Source organism: Microtus ochrogaster, linkage group LG5 (assembly GCF_000317375.1).
Source record: "Microtus ochrogaster isolate Prairie Vole_2 linkage group LG5, MicOch1.0, whole genome shotgun sequence".
Taxonomy (NCBI): domain Eukaryota; kingdom Metazoa; phylum Chordata; class Mammalia; order Rodentia; family Cricetidae; genus Microtus; species Microtus ochrogaster.
In genome coordinates this window covers 32,556,529-32,579,605 of record NC_022031.1, presented here as the reverse complement: position 1 = coordinate 32,579,605, position 23,077 = coordinate 32,556,529, and the positions used below count along the sequence as shown (strand labels likewise).

The 23,077-nt window shown below is 43.4% G+C and overlaps 1 protein-coding gene across 2 annotated transcripts in view; it reads left to right on the top strand.

Moving 5' to 3' along the window:
• Positions 1-4,439: 4,439 nt before the first annotated feature.
• Positions 4,440-23,077, top strand: part of Cfap206 (cilia and flagella associated protein 206) — a 37,185-nt gene continuing 18,547 nt past the window's right edge. Inside the window, exons 1-10 of one of the 2 annotated variants that reach the window (XM_026786549.1) lie at positions 4,440-4,559; positions 5,611-5,723; positions 6,671-6,754; positions 9,430-9,520; positions 11,807-11,995; positions 13,450-13,608; positions 15,351-15,559; positions 15,931-16,050; positions 18,001-18,199; positions 20,387-20,527. In XM_026786549.1, coding sequence (XP_026642350.1) covers positions 5,616-5,723; positions 6,671-6,754; positions 9,430-9,520; positions 11,807-11,995; positions 13,450-13,608; positions 15,351-15,559; positions 15,931-16,050; positions 18,001-18,199; positions 20,387-20,527 — 1,300 coding nt within the window. In that variant the 5' untranslated portion in view covers positions 4,440-4,559; positions 5,611-5,615. Of the gene's footprint in view, positions 4,564-5,610; positions 5,724-6,670; positions 6,755-9,429; positions 9,521-11,806; positions 11,996-13,449; positions 13,609-15,350; positions 15,560-15,930; positions 16,051-18,000; positions 18,200-20,386; positions 20,528-23,077 lie in introns of both variants that reach the window. The other variant, XM_005361968.3, reaches the window with a different exon arrangement.

The window sequence follows — 23,077 nt, the reverse complement described above, 5'->3', positions numbered from 1 at the left end:
CAGATGGTTGTGAGCCACCATGTGGTTGCTGGGAATTGAACTCAGGACCTTTGGAAGGGCAGGCAATGCTCTTAACCTCTGAGCCATCTCTCCAGCCCCCTAAATGTAAGTTTTTAAACACACCTGGGGACCCCATTGGCTTATGTGGGTGCCAGGATCCAGACTCAGGTCCTTGTGCTTGAGCATGGAATTCTCCTATCTGCTGAGCTATCTCTCCAGCCCCAAGAGGGGTCTTTATGAAACAGGATTTTGCAGCTGCTCTGTCAAGTGTAGAACCTTGAGCTTCCAGCACCAAGAACAGAAGGTTTTCCCACTGTTTCCTTCTGCAGTGCTTTCGCTTATACCGGGTACCTCCTCTTTATCTGCTCTTTAAAGAGTCAGTTACTGAAAGCGTGGTGCCAGTTTTCTAAGCATCGCTGGTTCCCATGGTCTGCTGCTGGCATTCTGTCTCACTGAATGTGGAGAGCTCCCCACACTAAACCACTCTCTCTAAGGGGACTGACTTGGTCCCCTTCCTTGTGAAGTTCCGCATTCTACTTTGCGATGTAACCCAAACATTGTCAAGCATCACTGGCCTCTCTAGCTTTCTCTGGCTTGTTTCTGGAATACTCTGCCAGACCCATCTTACTCGGTCCTTTGGCTGGGGATATAACATTCCAACAGAATAGCATCTATTCCAAATTTGTCAGTCCTACTTATTATCTTTTAAGTTAAATCCATCACTTTATGTAGATTTCTAACCTGGTCTTCTGAAACAAAGTCCGGGCTCTTTGCTAACAAAAAGAATAGTTTTATTGCCTTCATTTTCTCAAGATGTATGCTAAATAGACATGATTCCTTTTACTGGTCTCTTAATATAGTCTAGTCCCTTTCTAAATTGATTCCTTCTTATAACGAGGAAAAATTAGTTCCATGAGGACTAGAAGTCCACTCAGTCACAACAGTGATGGTAATAACACCCAAGTCCATATTTTACTACAGACACTGTGCCAAGTGCTACATGAGCATTTTCACAACAGCAGTAGATGCTTGCTTGTGGTGGGATTTCACTAGAAAGCCCACACGGGCATTGAACCCTGGCCCTCCAGTCTCGGCATCCTGGATGCTGGGACCACAGCTGTGGGCCAGTATGCCTAGCTCACTACTTGTAAGATCATTGAAAGGTTTAAATAATCACCATAAGACTTTATTAAACCATCCTGTTTTAGGAGGCCGCTTGTTCCTGGCTGCTCAGACCTGAAATAACCACACAGATACGGTATTAATTAAATCACTGCTTGGCCTATTAGCTCTAACTTCTTATTGGCTATCTTTTAATCTTAATTTAACCCATTTCCATTATTTTATATTTTACCATGAGGCTTGTGGTCTATGGCAAGGTTCTGTTTTCGGCAGTGGCTCCATGGCTTCGCCTTGACTCTGCCTCCTTTCTCCCAGCATTCAGTTGAGTGTCCTCCCCTCCCCCGCCCCCAGCTCTACCCTGCCCTATTAACAAGGCCAAGGCAGTTTCTTTATTCACCATACAGAGGGGAATCCCACATCAGTCCCTAAGCTCAGCAGTTTAAAGTAACACTCATCACACATGTTCAGCTTGGCTGGAGGTTGGCTGACCCCAGCTGGACCCAGTTAGGTATTTCCAGCTCAGGGAGAGACAGACTTAGGGATAGTGATTCAGCTTTGTGATACAGCACTTACTTATCTTCTGTGGAGTCCTTGATTTGATCCACATCATTGAATGAAGGAAGAAAGAAGAAAGAAAAAGCAAACTAGGTAGAAAGATTCCAAGCTCTAAGCTGCCACTGCTGCCGCCACCACCACCAGCAGCAAATGCATTTGCCACATAATTTTGAAGATCCCCAGAACTCACATAAAAAGGCAGGTGGGTGTGTTGGCTTGCCTGTGATCTCATCCCATAGGAGGTAGAGACAAATGCAACAGCAAACTAGGTACCAAACTAAGCAGGAAGCTCTTGGCTTAGTATAGAAAGTGAACAGCATGTAAGGAAGAAACCCATTGTCTCTCTTGCACCGCCACATGCATACACTGTACATGTACCGTCTATGTGCTCACAGGCATGCGAGCATGCATGCACACACGTGCACATACCACACACACATACGCAAATAAAATTCTGGCTAGCTGAGATGGTGCACACCTTTATCCCAGCATTTGAGAGGCTGAGGCAGCGGATTTTAAAATGGTGAGCATTTGCAAAACAGCAAGATCATGTCTATAAAAGGAGAGAAGTAAACTCAGAAAAATCAAACAGTATTGTATTGGTTAAAGCTCTGCTTTTAACCTTTGTTTCGGCCTGGATTTTGTCCCTTCAAGATAATGTTCATGTCCTGCTTAGTTTTTATGGTCAACATGACACATTCTGGGAAGAGAGCCCTTCAGCAGAGTGATTTCTTGGGAAGTTTGGATGTGGCCATATCTGTAGGAGATAATCTTGATTGGTGATTGATGTGGAAGGGTGGAACCCATTGTGGGTGGCACCCTCCCTATTCAGGTGGATTTGGGCTGTATAAGAAAGCTAGCTATGGCCGGGCGGTGGTGGCGCACGCCTGTAATCCCAGCACTCGGGAGGCAGAGGCAGGCGGATCTCTGTGAGTTCGAGGCCAGCCTGGTCTACAAAGGGAGTTCCAGGATAGGCTCCAAAAGCTACAGAGAAACCCTGTCTCAAAAAACCAAAAAAAAAAAAAAAAAAAAAAAAGAAAGAAAGCTAGCTATGGGATTGGAGAGAATGCTCAGCTGTTAAGAGCACTTGCTGTTCAACCATGAAGATAATAGTTCAGTTCAGAGCATCCACATCAAATAAGTACCTGTAACTCCATTTCTAAGGGATCTGATGGTATCTTCTGGCCTTCATGGGAACCCCTACCCGACATGTGCACACACATTAATTAAATGCATAAAGAAAAATTAAAATAACTTTTTAAAAAAGAAAGCCAGCTAAGCATGAGCTAGCAAGGAAACCAGTGAGCAGTGTTCCTCCTGGCCCTGCTCCAGGTTCCTGCCTTCACTTCCCTCCACTGGAAATGAAAGCTAAACTTGCTCTTCCTCGGGTTACTTTCGGCCATGGTGTGCATCCCAGCAACAAAGTAACTAGGACAGTTTGTTGGGATGTCTCTGTGGGTCAACAGATCCAAGACCAAACGTGGTAGGAGAGAGCTGGCTCCTGCAGGCTGTGACTTTCACAAGTGTGTTGTTGCATGTGTGCCTCATAAACAACTAGATATAACAAAAAATAAAATAGTGTTCCTTATGTTTACCCAAGAAACACTGAAAACTTTAAAAGGTATTTATATTTTATTTTATTATATGTGCATGGGTGTTGTGCCAGGGTGTATGTCTGTAGATTCCCACCAAGCTGGTATGTGCAGAGGCCAGAAGAGAGAGTTGGCTCCCCTGGAACTGGAGTTACAGACAGCTTGTGGGTGCTGGGAATCAAGCCCAGTCCTCTGGAAATATAGCCAATGTTCATAACCTTAGAGACTATTTGCAACCCTGCAACAAATATTTTTAAAAATCAAAACGACCATCATTGACCCAGCATGGTGGCACACGACCCGGGCTTGGGGAACTGAGGCAGGTAGGTCTTTGCGAATTCAAGACCAGCCTGGTCTACATGTCCTGTTCCAGACCATCCAAGACTACATAGTGCTAGCCTCTCCCACAAACAAACAAACAAAGAAAAATGATTTCCCCCAATTCCAAACACAGAGGTTTCCTTACTTGCATCTTCTGGGTGGTGGGGGCAGAGTCTCACTATACAGTGTAGGGTGTCTTAAAACTGCGTTTTCCTATCTCAGCATCCCAAAGGGCTGGGACTATGGGCCTGCATCGTCAGATCTGGTTTGAATGCACTTCCCGAATTAAATAAAAAATACTAGTAAATACATAATAAAACTTTCATTCAGGCATTTTGGAATACCAGTATACAGACTTCCTTTGAGCAAGAGAAATGAAAGTATTTATTTGAAAAACACTATAAACGTTGATAACTCCAAGAACCCTAAGTTTTCTCATTCTCTTCAATGGATGCTTCCCCCCCATGTCCCCACGCTAGCAAGTTACAAGTTATCACGAACAGTATGACTGGTGGTACGGCCAACATTTGTTTCAGAACTCGTGTTTCATTGCCTTAATACTGAGGTGTAGCGAAAACACCTTTCTCACCTGGAATTGAGCTCTTTTGCTGGTCTCTTGGGGGACTGAGAGGGAACCCAACACCCTTCTGCTGTAGGGCTCCATCCCAGGGACTCCCGCCTCAAGGCTCCACCCCAGCGGCCCCGCCCCAGCAGCTCGTCCCCCCCCCCGCTTCCGCCCGCCCCGCCCTCTAGCCCCACCTCCAGGGCCCGGCCCCGCCCCCAGTTTCGGGCGTCGCGTTCCGTTTCCGTGGTTACGCCTCCGCTGCTTGGGCTCTGGGGCTGGCCGGGAGAGCCGCGGCCGGCTGGCGTTCGGGCAGAGGCCGGCGCCCTGAGAACTCCGGGCCCTTAAACGGCGGGTGTACCCGGAGAGGAGACAGACGTCCGACCTCTGCGAAGCTGGTGCTGGTGGTCGGTAACTGACAGGGGTGGGTGGCGGGCCTCCAGCTCTGCGCAAGCGCGCGGGAACTGCAGGTCTTAGACACACCCACACAGACGATCTCTGGCGCGACGCTTGGGTTCTTGTGCCAAGCCGCGGACTTTTCTAGCCACAGTGTACTCATAAATTCAGGAGAAGGTGACACCAGCACCCATCCTTTTCGGATGAGCAAACTGACTCCCAAAGAGATGTGGTTGGACCGTGATGCACATCAGGCTGTCTGGTTTCCCGTACAAAATGCCCAAGGCTACTTTAACCAACCTTCAGAGCGCCCCTGCCATTGTTTTCTCTTACTTGAGTTAACTGACACAGGAAAGAAAATCAAGAGCCTTGACTTAAAGTTCCCACTCTTTCCTAGTTTATAATGGATGAAATTATAGCCAGTTCTTCTTTTCGAGATTCACAACTCTCACATTTTCATTGATTGCTTTTTATGTTTTTGTTAGCGTTCATATCCCAAGGATGGAATAATCCTAGGAAATCTTCCTACTGTTATAAGATTAGGCTAGAGTTGTGAAAAGCCCTCCAGAGAATGTGTGGTTAAGTCTTTTCTTTTCCAAGCTGTATTCTTGCTGCCTACGCAGATAGGGTGGTAAGCTTTTTTTTTCTCCCACATTTGGTTAAGATTTAATTTTTTTTCTGTGTTGTATTTTGTTTTTGAGGCAGGGTCTCTCGATGTAGCCCTGGCTCACTATGTAAACTAGGCTACACTTAAACTCATAGAGATCTGTCTTCATCTGCCTCCCGTGTACTGGGCTTAAAAGCATGTTCCATCATACCTGGCTAATTTTTTTTTAATGTCACAATATATATTTTTGATGGTGGCACCATTTAAATAAGGGGGAAATCCCAGTTATGTTCTGTCATTAACAAAGTCATTTAAGATGGAAAAAGGAGGAAACTAGATCATAATTAAATGGCAATAATGCAGTAGACATTATGGTTATTCCAGATCTAATAATGGAATCTAAAGAAGAAAATACATAAGTGAAATTACTAAAAAAATTGTTTTATTTTACGTAGCCACAATGCCTCCCACTCAAGCAGAAAGTGTTATAAAGAATATTATACGAGAAATAGGACAAGAATGTGCAGCCCATGGAGAGATTGCATCTGAAACAGTGGTTGCTTTCATGGTAAGAATGATTAATTTTGCAAATTACTGTCTTGGCAAAATTTTTAAAATGTGGTACCCAGTGTTGGGAGCGTTCCTAGATGCTTTTTAGTTTTTTGGTTTTTTTTTTTTTTTTTTTTTTTTTTGGTTTTTTTCGAGACAGGGTTTCTCTGTGGTTTTGGAGCCTGTCCTGGAACTAGCTCTTGTAGACCAGGCTGGTCTCGAACTCACAGAGATCCGCCTACCTCTGCCTCCCAAGTGCTGGGATTAAAGGCGTGCGCCACCACCGCCCGGCCCTAGATGCTTTTTAGTTGGAGACATATTGTGATCATCGGGTGAGTTAGTGAAAAACATCTTTTTCGAGTCTGTAAAGCATGGTAGATTTACAGTGGCTGACTTGGGAGATCCTGTGACGCTTAGAGACCTCGATCATGTTCTGCTGTGACGTTTTAACGTCTATTCTTGTTCAAATATATACTGAAAAAGTGACTTCTTGCTTTAATTTCTGTGTTTTTGGCTTGGGTAACTACACACAGTGAAGGCGAGGTACACTGCAGCTTCCTGCTCTAAAGCTGTAACCATTGCTCTCAGCCTCTTTGTGCTCTTCTAGCCCTTATTCAAGTTTGACGTTTATTTCCGTCTCCAGACTTTGATGACCGTGGTAGTGACTGGGGTGATAAGAAACCTAGCTGAGCATCAAGGCAGTTGGCTAAAAATGGAAATGAAATCATTTCATAATATGAAATAAAATTACTTAGCGTGCAGGGCTGGAGAGATGGATCAGTGGTTAAGAACACTGGCTGTTCTTCCAGCGGTCCTGAGTTCAGTTCCCAGCAGCCACATGGGTGGCTCACAACCATTCGAAATGAGGTCTGACACCCTCTTCTGGCCTGCAGGCAGACACTGTACATAATAAACAAACAGACAAATACAAAAACAAACAAATGACTTAGCATGCTCTGTTTCTAGGTGAAAGCTGTTGTCCTGGATCCAAGCAATGGCTTTAACATGGATAGAACCCTCATCAAAAGCGACGTGCAGAAACTTGTTAAGGTGATTGACACTCCTCTTGTTTGAGGTTTTAAATACAATTTTAAATACAGTATTTGTGTTATCCATCATTGTCTTCAGCAGTGTTACAAAGGAATACAAAGTGGTGTTCCTTTATAAATAAATGAGGGGTCATTTTCTAGTAGAATAAAGTCTGGAGGTGCCTAGGTTGTTCCTGGCTTCCTTGGTCCTCATTCTTGGCTTTCCCCCATGTCACAGAGTCATTGTCATACCTCCTGATGGGAGGAGAAAGACAAAGGGAAAAGTAGTTGCTCCAGTCAGATGCGTTGTCACTTTCCATCCAAAACTAAGAGTTTCTCTGAACCATTACCTTATGGTTATATTTACTGGGCAAGTGCAGTTGTAAGTGGCCCTAAGGACACATAATGCGAACCTGTGGTTTCGTGTTAGTAGGGAAGGTGGGGCCCAGGTGTCAGGGCTAACATCGCCTGCCACAGTGTTCTGGTAAGACCCTGCTCTTTATCTAACATTGAGACTGTCAACAACTGTACTGTGGAGTCAAATAGTTCTGAATTAAGACCTGCATAATGGATTCCATGTAATTATGTTAAAGTCAAAGCAAAAATTACCTCACTAAGCAAGTAAATGTGCTTGAAAACCTGTTTTTAGAACCCAAGAGGAGGACTTTAGATATCTGTTATGTCCAGTGTCTTAAGTCAGAGACTCCAATTTAGTTGCTTCCTCTGTATTTCCTAGAAGTTCAACGTTGCTGTCTGTCCTAGCTTTAAGGAATTTGTTTCCTTTCTTCACGCAAAGGAAGTGTGAGCTGCCCCAAACGTGTATGTGGCGATTTTATTGACTCACAGAAATGGCAGGGGAATGTTTCACTAATCCCCACCTTCTCTCACAACCTGAAGGAGAGACAGTAGGTCTATTGCAGATGTGGTAGGGGTGGGGAAGACTTGCAAACCTAGAACTGGGGAGGAGGGTGTCTTATCAGAATGATGCTGTAGAAACTCCCTGAGACCACAGGACAGCCTAAAGTTGGCCTTGGTGAACTTTAAGTGTGGTATAAATGCTGTTCTTAGTAATAGGGAAATAGTTGTGATATTCAGAAACTATGGGAGGTTACAGAGGAGACTCAAGGATTGGTCCAGGAAGCAGTTTTAGGTTTTTTTCCTCCCTAATTCAGCTGAGTTGTTAAGCCTCAAGTTCAGTATCCTTTTAATGTGGTACAAGCACAACTTCTCACAGTACGTGGTAATCTTAACAACAGTAATTGTTGCCTGTTTTTACTCAATTAAAAGCCACTGAATAAAGGCACCATTGGATTTGTAGTCTACTGTAAGGTCACTCCCCGCCTAAGGACCTAGGTGCACAGACAGGCTGCTTAGTCTTGTCCTTTCCCTCCACACTGCTAGGAGAGCAGGGCTGGTGGGGCTGGGGACGGTTCAGAGGGATGCTGCTGTCTGCCTTCCAGCAGCAGGTGTGTGCCGGGCAGAGCCTGGATGGGAGGAGTCCAGGAAGGCCAGGTGAAAGGGAGGCGGATGGGTGATCATCCAAGTCTAGAGAGGGCATGCATCATTTACGTGTGTGCTGGGAGGGGGGAGCAGAAGAAATCTAGAAATGAGCAGAAATCGAGAAACTGTGTGAGGGTGAGGGTAACTGAAGCGGAGTTTTATAAAACGTGACCTCCACCATCAGCAGGGTGTTAATCAGACCCAAATAATATACAGGAGTTCTGCAGAGTGATAGAATAGAGCACAAGTTTAAACTCACCGACATGTCAGGCATCTTGCCTTCAGCTAGACCTGGTAAAGAACTTACTGTGTTGATCGTGGAAAATATAAACCCTGATGTCCTCAAGGAAGAAAAAGATTACAATAAAAGTGGTTGTCGCTATTAGGAATATTTCCTAACGCGAGCTCCCTGCCGACAAAAAATTCCCAATCAAGCCAAATCAAAACAAGCCAAATTAAGAAATATCCAGGTTTAATGGGAGTTCTGCACTCTAGGGTGGCCCGGAGGGGGAATGGGGAAGCCCGAGCGCAGGAACTCCGGGAGAAAGGAAAAGGGATCACGTGTTCCTCTTTTGAGAACTTATTTAAATACCCTGGGCAGTGGTCCTGACCCCACCCCCAGGGAGGGGTCAGGACCTGGCCTGCTGGAATTTGGAGTCCAGACCAGGCCTGGGGGCTGGGATAGATGCGAGGGGCTGGGGCCTATGCTCCCAACTTGACAATTGCCTGATCATCAGGACCACTGCTGTGATGTTTTTCTCTTTATTGTTTCTCTCCTCTCTCCCTCCCCTCTCTGGCCTTTTTTGTAGTTCTGGCTGAAGCTTGTGTAGGTCCTCCAGGTGCTGTTTCTTGAGATGCTAGCATTGCAGGAGTATACCATGATGCTTTGCTCATTTTCTTCTTGAAAATAACTTAGAAGAGCAAACCTCAGCTGATAGACTGCTTTCCTGGTATGCATAAAGCCCTGTGTTAGATACCCAGGCATTCACTGCATAAAACCAGGCGTGGTAATCCAAGCAATGGGGAGGGAGTGGGGGCAGGAGGATTATCAATTCAAGATCATCCTCAGCAACATAGTGAGTTTGAGACCAGCCTGGTCTATATGGTCTTTGTCTCAAAATCCAAAACACAAGCAAACAAACCGCTTGAGTGTTTTGGAAAATATAGTAGAAGCATTCATGCAATGTTCTCTTCTAGCTTTGTGTGGCTCGACTGTTGGACAGTAAAAATCCATCCCTGGACACCATTAAGATGCAGGTCTACTTTGATATGAATTACACGAGTCGAGGTAACAGAAACACTTATTTTCGTGCATTTTAAAAGAGGTTTTTTTTTTAAAAAAAAGATTTATTTATTAATTATGTATACAGTATTCTGTCTGCATGTCTGCTGCCGGCCAGAAGAGGGCACCAGACCTTATTACAGATGGTTGTGAGCCACCATGTGGTTGCTGGGAATTGAACTCAGAACCTTTAAAAGAGCAGGCAATGCTCTTAACCACTAAGCCATCTCTCCAGCCCCCAAAAGAGGTTTTTTTTAAACATTGCATTTTAGGTAAGAAAAGTTTAATTTGATTAACAATGGATTTAATAGTTTAATGAGATACATTTTTGTCAGTCTTGATATTTTCCATCTTTGATCTGTTAGGCAATCTTTTGTTATTATTAATAAAATATTTGAGACAATTGCACAAAGAAAAAGTTTGCTTGGGTCCAGTTTTAGAGCATTTTGTACAGGCTTTGTCGGCCATGTTGCTTTCGACCATGGAGGCACATCATGGCAGAAATGTGAGTTTCATAGTTGGGATGTGAAGGAGAAGAGGAGGCAGGGAAGTCCCCAAAGGACACACCTCCAGTGACACCAACACTTCCCACGGGATCCCACCTCTTCAAGGTCAACCATCTCCGACCCTTTAACATGTGACTGCTGGGAAACAGTTCACTCTGTCTAAGAATAGAATAGTGTTGGAACTTTAAAGGAGAAAAATGCTCATTGCCTTTAAGAATGCTAAAAGTCAATTTAAAACTGTATGCTTGTAGAATTATGTTTCCAAGTTTATCTATTTTTAACCACTATGGGACAAATATATAACAATTAGAAACTAAACCATTGAAGTTAAAATTCTTAATTTTTAGATTTTCTTAGTCTTGGTTTGTTATTTTATAATATTTAAATTATGTAATAATTATGTAAAGTATTTTGTGGGAAGTTTAAGTTAAGAATATATTTTATTATATTTATTATATTTTCTATTTATATTTAACGTATATATCAAAGACATGTTATAAATGGGGGAAAATAAACTTTTTTAATAACGCAGTCATGATTAATTTGGTGATTTCTTTCTGAACAGTAAGCGTTCAGTTGTGATAATATATAAAATAATATCTCTTACATTTTTGCTTTTTTAATTTATCTATTTATTATGTATACAATATTCTGTCTGCGTGCATGCCTGAAGAGGGCACCAGATCGCATTACAGATGGTTGTGAGCCACCATGTGGTTGCTGGGAATTGAACTCAGGACCTTTGGAAGAGCAGGCAATGCTCTTAACCGCTGAGCCATCTCTCCAGCCCCCATTTTTGCTTAATAACAATGAAATTCCAAAACATGGAATTATAGAAAGTCAATTCCTATTTTTTCAGTTTGTAAAAGTTTTCAGTTGCTTTTCTAGTGGAATTATAGATATGGATATTGCCTTGTGATTGGGAGTGTTTACTAAGTTACATGAATTGTTATGCCAGTAAAGGTGGTCTCCAGCCGCAGCACAACATAGGAAATAAGAAGGATAAATTCTTCATGCATTTACTGGCAAGTTTGCTTTTGTCAGCTTAGCACAGTGAGGGTCACTGGAGAGAGGAACCTCAATTGAGAAAGTGACTCCATCATGTTTGCCTATAGGCAAATCTCGGAGTGTTTGCTTGATTAATGACGGATGTGGGAGGGTCCAGCCTATTGTGGGTGGTACTATCCCTGGGCTGAACAAGAAAGCAGGCTGAATAAACTCCTGGGAGCAAGCCAGTAAGCAGCTTCAGTTCCTGCCTCCAGATTGCTGCCCTGGCTTCTCTCAGTGATGTGGAAGTGTAAGCTGAACAAACCCTTTCCTCCCAGGTTGCTATTGGTCATGGTGTCTATAGAGCAATAGAGACCCTAACTAAGACGATGCAGTATTGCATTATCAGTAATATTATTCAAAGGATATTTACTTAGGACTAAAATAAGTATAACTGAAGAAGAATATATAGACTACACATTCAATGTTGTACTACATATATTTACATATTTATGTGTGCTGACATTTATGTTTTGACAGAATACTCTATGGAAATTCCTGTAATAATGTTTCCGTATTCAGGCTTCTTGATGGCCACTGTGTTTTATTTCATCATTATACCTTAAGAAGTCAGGGTTTAGGATTTAGCCCAGGGGGTTCAAATCTAGCATTGAAGGTAGGGTGTCAGGGGCTTTTGTTTTCATCAAATTGCCACACACTAACCAGTTTTTCTCTAGTCCTTATCTGAGGAGAATTCTAAGTATAGAAGAAGTGAAATACTGTTATTTGCTAATTTTAGAGGACTTTCTTGAAGAGCATCACCGGGTCTTGGAGTCCAGATTGAGTGCCGTTAGCAGAGAAATTACAGACAACAGAGCATGCGCTAGAGAAGAACTGGAGAGTCTCTACCGAAAGATCGTTAGCTATGTGTTACTGAGGTCTGGGCTGGGATCCCCCACAGACATCAAGATTGTCAGGGAGGCAACAGGTAAAAGAGAGGAATGAACCCATATGTCCATTGTACTTATGTGTATAGTCTGCGCATGTGTGTTTGCGCCTCTGTGTGGGCAAAGGCTTGTGCGCATATGTGCGCATGTGTATGCAGAGGCCAAAGACTGACGCTGCCTTCCTCCATGCTGTCCGCTTTATTTACTAAGGCAGGGTTTCTCACTGAACCCAGAACTTTCCATTTCGTTCTGGCCAGTCTAGGTAGCCAGCTTGCCTTGGGGATCCCCAGGCTCCCCCTCTATGATTCTGAGGTTCCTAGTTGGCTGTGCCTACCTACCATTGGCCTATAGGGGTCCTGGGGATACAAACTCTGTCGTCACACCTGTGTGGCAAGCACTGGACCCTCTGAGCATCTCTTAGTCCCTGCCATTGTATTTTATAAAATATGCTAAAGATTGAAATTTCCTTCTTAGCTGAAAGAAAATCAGCACAGATAAGAAGTTCAAATGTCCCCAGGTTCCTAGAAATGTTTAAGAATGTATGTGACTTGAAAGCAGAAGGGGACTGTAAGGAGGGAGAGCAGAATCAAAGCCGAGGACAAAAGAGGGCAACAGGAGGACAAAATACTCAGTTTTCTCTCATATATGGAATCATAGAGGGAACTGTCTGTGGGGAGCAGGAGGAGTGGAGAAGAGGGGCAGGGGAGGGTAATGGGGGTGTAAATATGGCCGAAGTACAATCATGGAACATGGACTCTGAAAATGTCATGATGAAACCCATTATTTTCTGTGCTAACAACAACAACAACAATAATAATTTTTTTAAACTTATGAAAAACAACAACCACCAATAAACAAAAAAGCCTTATAGGCTGGAAAGGTGGCTCAGTGTTTAAGATTGTTTGCTGCTCTTCCAGAGGACCTGAGTTCAGTTTCCTGCACCGTTGTCAGGCAGCTCACAGACTCAACACCCTCTTCTGGCCTCAGGAGCACTGGAACACACGATGTACACGCACACAAAGACTCCCACTTAACACATAAAGAACAGTAAATCTTACGCTACCCAGGTACCTTTCACTGACACTGTGTCAGTGAAATAGTGTTCATTTTCTTGGAGGCTGGGTATTCCCGTGACCCTTCCACCTCACGAGGGGACATGGGCAGCATTGTCAGGGTACTGAGCGATGCGGTGGTTGGGCCAGCTGGAAAGGAATGCCGCATATGGCTGGAGGGCATTGAGTCTTGTGTCTGATTAGGATCTTGAAAGAGGAAATCTTTTTATCCTCGGGAAATGGTCGTCCAATTTTAAAATGAGCATAGAGGTAGGCATAGTAAGCCTGGCTGTAATCCCCAGCATTTGGGAGGTGGGACACAGGAGAATCAGGAGTTCAAGTCACATGAGACAGGCACATCCTTCCTACAGACAGAAAGACGCTTTCAGTCCAAGCCCTGTTGCCTTTGTTCTACCGTTCTGTTTTTCTGCCATCTATTGCAGCTGCCCTGCAGAGTGTTTTTCCTCAGGCTGAGCTGGGGACATTTCTGACTCTTAGTAAGAAGGACAAAGAGCGCCAGCTGAAAGAGCTCACCATGATCGTAACTGGAATTCGGTTATTTAACAGAGACTGTGGGAAAGGCGGAGAAGGCATTGATGATTGTAAGTGCACGGTTAGGCTGATTCGGAAGGTTCTGTGCATTTAAGGCTTAGCTTCACAGTGGAGCAGACAGCACACACCAGACCACTGACACTCAGAAGGCAGAGACAGGTGGATCTCTGTGAGTCCGAGGCCAGCCTGGTCTATAAAGCGAGTTCCAGGACAGCCAGGACTACACAGAGAAACCTTGCCTCGAAAAACAAAAGCAACAACAAAAAACTGTGATTCTCTTCTTTACACTAGCTAGTAGTTCCTAACCTTACAGAGGCAGACGTGTTGTGTGCCAGGAAGCTAGTGTAGGAAATCGAGGCAGTGACAGGGATGAGGAGAAGCCCAGGGGCTGCCACCCTCAACTCCGTGGAGTGTGATGTTTACCTCACGCCTGCCAAAGGGAGGAAAACCAATTTAGAAGTTAAAATCACTTCGGGAAGAAAACTGGTGCTGGTGTATTAATGGAATGAAAAGACCAAAGAGGAGATATTTGATGATCTGCAAATTCAGGAACTTCTGTGTTGTTATATACATAATGCTCTTTTTATTTTTAGGCAGAATCTCACTGTGTAGTCTTGAATAGCCTGGAACTTGCTGTACCAGGCTTGCCTCTGGTTCCTAGAGATCCACCTGCCTCAGTCTCCCAAGAGCTGGGATGAAAGGCTTGCACCACCACACGCAGACCCATAGTGCATTCTTTATTTGTAACTTTGAAAATACTTGGGAGGGCTGGAGAGATGGCTCAGAGGTTAAGAGCACTGACTGCTCTACCAGAGGTCCTGAGTTCAATTCCCAGCAACCACATGGTGGCTTACAGCCATCTATAATGAGACCTGGCGCCCCCTCCTGGCCTGCGGGCACACATGGAAGGAATGCTGTACACATAATAAATAAATAAATATTAAAAAAAAAGAAAATACTTGGGAAATATCTAATAAAGGATCTAATGGTAGAAGTAATTGCATGTGAATTTAGACTTCTGCATGCCCATTGATAAGGCATTCCCATCTTTACCTAATCACGGATCCCTGGTCACCCTGCCTGCCTCTCTCCTTGCTGTGTTTGTGAGCTAGAGACCACTGAGTTTCACCCCTAGTCCAATGAGGGTATTATTGTTGCTTATTTTTTTATTTTAAGACTTGTTATACACTATCAAATTCTGGGGTTGGGGAGTTGGCTACTGAGTTTGCTGCTCTTTCAGAGGACTGGGGTTTGGTTCCAGCGACCATATGGTGGCTCAGAACCATTCCGTGACGTAGCAACTCCATTTCCGTGGGATATGGCACCCACTTCTGGCCCCCGTAGCCATGCTGCTCAGATGTATGTAGACAGAATGCTCCTACACAGGAAAGAAACATCAAAATTACAACAATCTCCCACCAGTCAGAGACTGCCTTCCTTTGATAGACTTCTTTATGTCCAGAGTCCAGATAAGGTTCATACTTGCATTTTAAATGTGATTTTTCTAAAGGAGCATGGCTAATACAGTACATGGCACCACAATCTATCTGAATTTTCTAGATTTTAGTGAGAAAAGTGGACCTGGTTCTACTTATTATTCTGACACTGGTTTTTGTTTTGACAGGTTCTTTTCTGCATGGGGTGGGACCATGAAAAACCTGCCTCATTATTATCAATCTGATAAGGGAAATCTGACTCAATTTGGTCTTTAAAATGCAATGACTTTCTGCTGTCCTTTTCCTCGATTCTTCCCCCACGCCCTGGTGCCTGCTCTCTCACACCCTGACAACAGTGCCAGCCATTCTCCAGGAAGCAATCCCAGCCACGACGCAGCATATCGACTCACAGCTCCAGATTGCCCAGGAACAGGCCTTTCGCTACACAGCCATCCTCGAGAAAGTGATGAAGAACCCGCTCCTGGCCAAAGAGCTCGAGTCCTATATGTTAAAGGAAGCGCTGTACAACATCCGACAGTACGAGATCTTCCTTCAGACTGTTTTGGTGAGCTACTGTCACAAAGTCTGTCATTTTCCATATAATGCCGTCGCTTGAGAATGAGGTGACTCACGAGGGAGGTAACCTTAGGAAGGTTCATTGCCAAGTTAGGGTTGATCTTAGTGGAACTTACTTGGTAGAAGTCAATTTATAGTTGTTGCTTCTCTTTAGCACTTGATAGTATGATTAGAAACAGGGTATAATTACATAGTGATATGTGTGTTTGCAACACTTGTAATTCAGAGCATGTGTTTTACACACTGACAGGGAGTGGCCCTGACAACGTCACTGTCACTTGATTGGGAGCAGATAAGGCTTAACATGTACATTTATAGTGAAATGACAAAATATTAATACAAAGTATGCTGTCTTCACAGTCAGATATAATTACTTGTGCTCAAGAAGTGGAAATGATGATAAAACAATTAGCAGCTCAACTGGAACAATTAAAAATGACAGTAAAATCAAAAACAGCTGTCCCGACATCGCAAGTCTTTGTAAGTAGCTGCCATCCCCTTTGACATCGTTTGTTGAGACAGGCTCTCAGAGCAGCCCTAACTGACCTGGAACTTGCTATGTGGACCATGTTGGCTTCAAATTCACAACTATCCACCCACCTCTGTCCCTGGGTGCTGGCATCACAGGTGTGCACCACCACCCTCAGGAACTTTGACTTTTTTTTTTTTTTTTTTTGGTTTTTCGAGACATGGTTTCTCTGTAGCTTTGGAGCCTGTCCTGGAACTAGCTCTTGTAGACCAGGCTGACCTCAAACTCACAGCAATCCACCTGCCTCTGCCTCCCAAGTGCTGGGATTAAAGGCATGTGCCACCATAGCCTGGCACTTTGACTTTTTAAAATGTATTTTTTAAAATTTTATTTATGATGGCAAAGGGGCACGCCACATGTGGAGGTCAGAGAGGGTCTCTGCTTTCTTAGTGGGATCCTGGAACCACACTTGGGTTGTCAGGCTTGTGAGCGTTGACCCGCTGAGTCATCTCACCAGCCCAAACTCCTCCCCTGCCATCAAAACCCAGCTGTGCACAAATTCTACCGCTGAGCTAATTCCTAGCCTGTGGGTTTTGTTGTTGCTTGTTTTCTGAGTCAGTACCTCACTCTGTAGCTCAGAAGGTACCCCATGCTCTCCTTTACTGTGGATCCTCCTGTGCCCACATCCTGGGTGCCAGGATACAGGCGTGTGGCCACCATGGCAGGCGTAACTTCTTTAGGCTGAACGTCCTTTTGAGTCCTATAAATCAGTTCAAAATTCCTTATAATTGTATTCCTTTAGGATACTATCATATACAATGTAGTAGTTTTATATAAGACGGACCTGTTCTTATGATTATGTCTTAGTAATAGCCTGCTGTTTGTTTGATAAGGGCAGTTGTTACTGAAGGAAATGATACTTTCTGGTAATGATGACCACAGTATCTATGGCAACAGAAGCAGTCCATTGTAACACCGAAAGTGTGTTTATAGAGCTGAGATGGTAGCTTAATTGGTAAATGGCCACACACCTGAGTTCAGATCCCCAGTACCGCTGTGAACAAGCCAGGTGTGGTGCTGGGTAGACAGAGCCAGGAGGATTCCTGGCCAATCAGTGAGCTCCAGGTTCAGCAAGAGATCCTGATAAAGAAGTAGGGCAGGGAGAGATTGGGGAAGATACCCACCACCAGCCCCTGGCCTCTGCACACTTCCCCCGCAGACAGGAGTAGGGAGAGAGGGAGGGAGAAGGCAGAGAGAAAGAGGGAGAGATAGAAAGGGAGAGGGAGGGAGGGAGGGAGGGAGGGAGGGAGACTGTGCTCATGTATCTGGCACAGAGCTGATAGCTTACATCTTAGCTGAAAGGAAGGTGACTCCTTATTCACCGTGCATCGGCTCTCAGGATAACAGCACCACGCTATAGAAAATATTGCAGCCCTGACCTGAACAGGGAGTAAGAAAGTGTGCGTGTGTTCCCATGGGTATAGACCATTTGAGACTTTGATAACTTTCTGCAGTCACTGTCAACGTTGCCTTTAAAATCAAACTTATGTGAGGCCTGGTTGATTTTCTGTTTGTTTGATAAGTCATTAGCTAACCTTTACTGTGAATAAATATTGTATTTCCCTGATCTAAAGCTTTGGCGGGCAGCTCCCTTGATGTGCGTGAGATGCACATGTATGCGCTCCTGGTTCTTTGGATTCGTCATTGGGCCACATAAATCAACTATAGTGAATCATTTGTGTTGCTTACTTTCTGAGTAACTACCTTTATAACAGCTATGGCAAATGAAATACTTTGAAAGAAAACACAGGTTTCCCTCCTCTTGACTCAGAAGCCTTCTCTAGTTTCATAAAATTTTGACTTTATAAAAAAAATTATTTTTTTCTGACTCTTATTTGTTTTTCCGAATACAGTGATGACTCTGTCGCTCAGTTACGGCTTTAGTGTTTCTCTCTCTCTAGCCTATATTCATTGCACTGGCCAGCCTGTGGATGAGCTTCCAGGATGAGACCGTGCTGATTAGTGTCCTCAGCAACCTGACCACTAACCTGGAGCTGTTCCTGGGCACTCATGAGCTTCTCTTTCCCGAGAAGGTGATCCAGGGCCTTCTGGATGGTGTCACTGTGAAAAGTGACATCTTTAGAATAAAGGAGCACATAGGTAAGGCACACTAACCATTAGCTCCTCCTCTTTAAAGTCACCGGTAGCTTCAAGTCACTCTTTTTGCTTTAAAACTTTTATTCTATAGCTTCCTGATAAAACACTAAACATCTTAATCGTGGAAGACTGGTTTTCATTATAGAAGATAAGAAAAAACAAACAAACTAACATTGTGACACACACAGTTAGTTTTTAGCATGTAGGTGGTAGAGGCAGGAGGATCAGGAGTTCAAGTCCAGCCTAGGCTACACAATAAGTTCAAGGCCAGCCTGGGCTACAAGAGACCCTATCTCAAAAAAATGTGAAAAATATAGATATGGAAACTGAATGTCTTGCTGTCCAGAAAATGTATCTTATTGTAGCCCTTCGTGCCTTGGCTCCGGGTGCTTACTCATTTGCATTTCTGCAGGACTGGCTTTGCAGTTGCATCATGAGAAACATTTCTGCCACAATTGTTGCAGATAAAGCTCCATATAGAGAATATTATTTTACACATCTTCGTAGTATCAAGTTGAGATGAACCAATTCATTTTATCCTTATAAAATTAATTGAGCTAATTTTAGGCCCTTTAAAAGATGTATTTATTCTTATAGAAAGGCTGACAATTATTAGTTAACTTTCTATCATTTCATCAACTTTTTACATTTTCTATCTTAGTTAAAGACAATCTAAAATTCATGAGAAGTGTTGAAGTAGGGGTTAGAAGTTAATACTCACTTTTTTGCAGAAAAATGAAATTAGATAATTTACTAATTTCTTTTTCAAAGTCTACTTTGGTAAAAGTTGAAAATAAGAATATTACAGTGACTCCCTTTCTTAAGTTATTAGAATACATAAAACCTGAAAGATGAATATCAGGATACTCTAAAATCTCTAGTACCTGTTTTATTACTTATATGACTTCATTACAACAGCATGTCTAAGCAGATATGAAATGAAATTTAAAAGTTGAAGTAAGTTTACTTGAGGGTGTTCAGCTAAGCTGCAACTTCTTAGATTTAGAGATGTCATTTCCTACTGGAGTGAGAACTTTTTCTTCTTTAGAGTATTTGATCAGGTTATTCTCTGGTGAATTGGGAGAACCAATATTCTTCTGAAAGAATTTAATTTTTACCTGCTCATCATTCCTAGAGATCTTGGGCATATCAGGATAAAATGTTTATTTTTTTCCAAGTTAGACCTTACTGTTAGTTGTAGATACAAGGTCATGACAAACAGGATGTTGGCTGTTTAGGTCTAGATTCAGACACATTAGAACTATATGTGCGATTGTAAAAGTCAGGAATCCTGGAAAATAGTTTTTCATGAAGATATCATTTGTATCTAATTTTTCATTTTAGTTAACCACTTAGGTAAAGCAGCCTGTGTCAGGAGCTGTCTGTAAAGATCAAGAGAACAGGCAGGAGAGACACTCAGAGGTTAAGAGCACTCAGTGCTCTTGCAGAGGACCCAAGTTGATGGCCTGCATCTGTGGCACGAGGGGACCCCTGCACCTTTTTCTGGCTCTGGAGCACCAGGCATGCATGTGGTACACATACATACATGTGTAGGCACTCACATACATACATGTGTAGGCATTCACATACATACATGTGTAGGCATTAACATACATACATGTCTAGGCACTCACATATGCATGCAGCATAAAAGTAACTATTTAAGAAAAAAGTCTAAAGAACAAAAATTGTATACCCTTTTAATCAAAGTCGAGCTAGTAAAAAACATCTTCTTCCTGTTTGGAACTTTCTCTACTGTTTTGAGACACAGTCTAGTTATATATGGACTCTTCAAAGTGGTGTCTTGAAAGAAGAAGATCCCCTTGGTCACATAACAGTTCTTGCTGCTCATCTCCTTGGGTGATGTACTGTGTGGCAGCAGGAAACATTGCACGCCCTGATGAAGAGCTTTGGTCCGCTTTCCCTCAGCTGCGAAGCAGCTCTTTCTGAAAGGCCATAGTTCTGCTTCCGCACTTGCTCTAGCGAGTTCCTGACTCAGACGCGGACAGTCACCGGGGCGTTCACACTTCTTTACAGGAATGCCACCGCGGTGAGTCGGACCAAGGGGAACTTTGTCCATCAGAAACAGTATAGATGATAGAAATGTTTAGAATGACCTTCTGCTGATTCATTTAGGAAATTGTCTCTTCTCAAGGGATATAAACCATTTCCTGTTCTCTTTCATTGTAGAAGAAAGAGTACACTTGCCAGATTTCAGAAAACTGGATTGGCTTTTTCCAGAAACAACAGCAAATTTTGATAAACTGGTAATTCAGTACCGCGGGTTTTGTGGCTACACGTTTGCTTCAACAGACGGTCTTCTTCTCCCAGGTACGTTGTTGGAGGTAACAGTCTGCCTTCGTGATGTCGGTCACATACTGAGTACTTCCTGTATCAGCCTGGTTGTCCTGGGAAACAGATGCGGAAGCAGGCAGGAGATGTAGAGATGGTCCAGTTTCCTCGCCTACGGAGCTTCCAGTCTAATCTGGTGGATTCAGCAGAGGTTGTAAGGAATGGGTGGTGAGAGCTGTAACTGGTTGGCTGACTGTCCCTGATCTAAAATACTTCAGGCCAAAAGGATTTCTAATTGTGGACTCGGAAAAGGACATGTATTAGGGGATGGGACCCACATTTAAACACAAAATCCAATCATGATCCACAGACATTGTCTACATAGAGTCCTGAGAGCGTACACTGACTTTAGTGCACCCAGATTTTTACTGTGACTTACCACGTGAATTTCCTGCTCGTGGCATCATGAAGGAACTCAAATTGTTTCTGGTTTTGGAACATTTCACATTTCATAGTAAGGCAGCCAGCATGTATGTAACACGGTTTCTGTAGTGCCTTGAGAAGGGATGACCCATGTGTACTGGAGTCCAGAGACATGGTTTAGCTGTGCTAAAAAGCGTGTCTTTAGAAGAGTTAACTGAAAAAGACATACTTATTTAACTAATGTGTTCACTTAAAAATGTTCCTGATCTCAGCCAGGCGGTGGTGGCGCACGCCTTTAATCCCAGCACTCAGGAGGGAGAGGCAGGCGGATCTCTGTGAGTTCGAGGCCAGCCTGGGCTACAAAAGCTAGTTCCAGGACAGGCTCCAAAGCTACAAAGAAACCCTGTCTCGAAAACAAAACAAAACAAAACAAAAAAGTAAAAGTTCCTGATCTCTTTTCAACTACCCTCCATTAACATAAGACTCTATTACAGTCTTCTAAGGAAATACTTTATTAAGTAACATTTCTCTGTGATATATGCATATATACATATATAAAACATAAAATTATGTTTCCAAAATAAATAGCAAATTTGATATAGAGGCATTGCATTATTATTCAAAAAGTGTTGTGTGAGGTGGGAATGACAAGAAATCACTAGGGCTGAGTTATAGTTAGCTCTAGTTGTCCACATGTGCAGGAAGAGGAACCCTCAAAGAAAGAATTGCCTCCATCATGCTGGCCTCGGGACATGTTTAAGAGGCCTTGTTTTGACTGCTAACTAAGATAGGAGGGCCCGGCCAACTGTGGACAGGGCCATTTCTAGGCTTGGGGTCGGTAAGAGAGGCAGCAGCAGAAGAACATGCCAGCAAGCTCTTTGCTTCAGTTCCTGCCTCTGGATTCCTGCTTGAGTTCCTACCTTGCTTCCTTCAGCGATGAACTTGTAAGCTTGTAAACTGAAATGAACCATTTCCTTCCCCAGCTGGTACCATAGCAACAGAAAACAAACCAGGACAGACTACAGCGCAAGCAATTGGAAAGAACTGTTCCACTAACCTCATCCTTTTTCTTGATCTCTTTCTTATTTTTCTGTTTTACAGTTGGCTATTGTTTTTGTCACAGAATTTCTGGAATTCTGTGCTTGTATGGTAGAGAGAATAAAGTAGCTTATACTTTATGTTGTTGTGAGGAACAAACACACTAGAAACATGGCAGTGAGGTAGAGACAGACAGTCTACCGCTGTGTTAGTCATAAAGAGAAATAGGAATGTGGAGGGCTGTCAGGCTGTGTGTCTCAGAGTCCTCACTGAATACATCAGTGCTGGTCCTTTTGCCTCCGCTTGCTGTGTTATCACTGCTTACTGCACCATTGCCTAGGCGCCAGCAGCTGCTCACTCAGAGGGACTTGGTAGAATGTCTTCTTCTGTTAGGGAATGCAGACGACATGGCTGACACCCAGTGCGATACTGGCTCACCGTTCTGTCACATTTGTCCTTCCCAGACGACTTCATGCCCACCAGAAGTCTTTCTCTCGATCAGTCTACCCCAACTCATTCTCTATTCGTTCATTTTGCTAACCCTTCCATCATCACCATGTTTTCAAATACCAATCTCATACTTTTGTGTTTTATTATGCATTTAATTTTCTTGCTTGCTTTATTTTTCAGTTAGTTATTCCCATAACACAGGCCATTCTTTGACTTTTAATATATGTGTGATTTGTTGGGAGCAGGTACTTGTTTTTCTACTGTATCTCTCTTTTCCAAGAAGAGGGTCAACAACTATTTGTTGGAAAAGTAAATAAGACAGTATTACCATTTCCTGTATACTTTCCACATGGCATTTGAGGATGTAATAATCCATAGTCTTTTTATAGAGGAAAATATGTCATGCTTTTGTAGTTCTTAGAGAGCTATTTTGGAAACAGTATATTAGGGGCTGAGGACCTGGCCTAGTGGGCAAGAAGCACTGGGGGCTGTGGACATGGCTAGTGGGTAAGCTGAGCAACAGTGAAGGACCTAAGTTCAAATTCCTAGAATCCATATTAAAAAGCTGGCTTTGGCCGGGCGATGGTGGCGCACTCCTTTAATCCCAGCACTCGGGAGGCAGAGGCAGGCGGATCTCTGTGAGTTCAAGACCAGCCTGGTCTACAGAGCTAGTTCCAG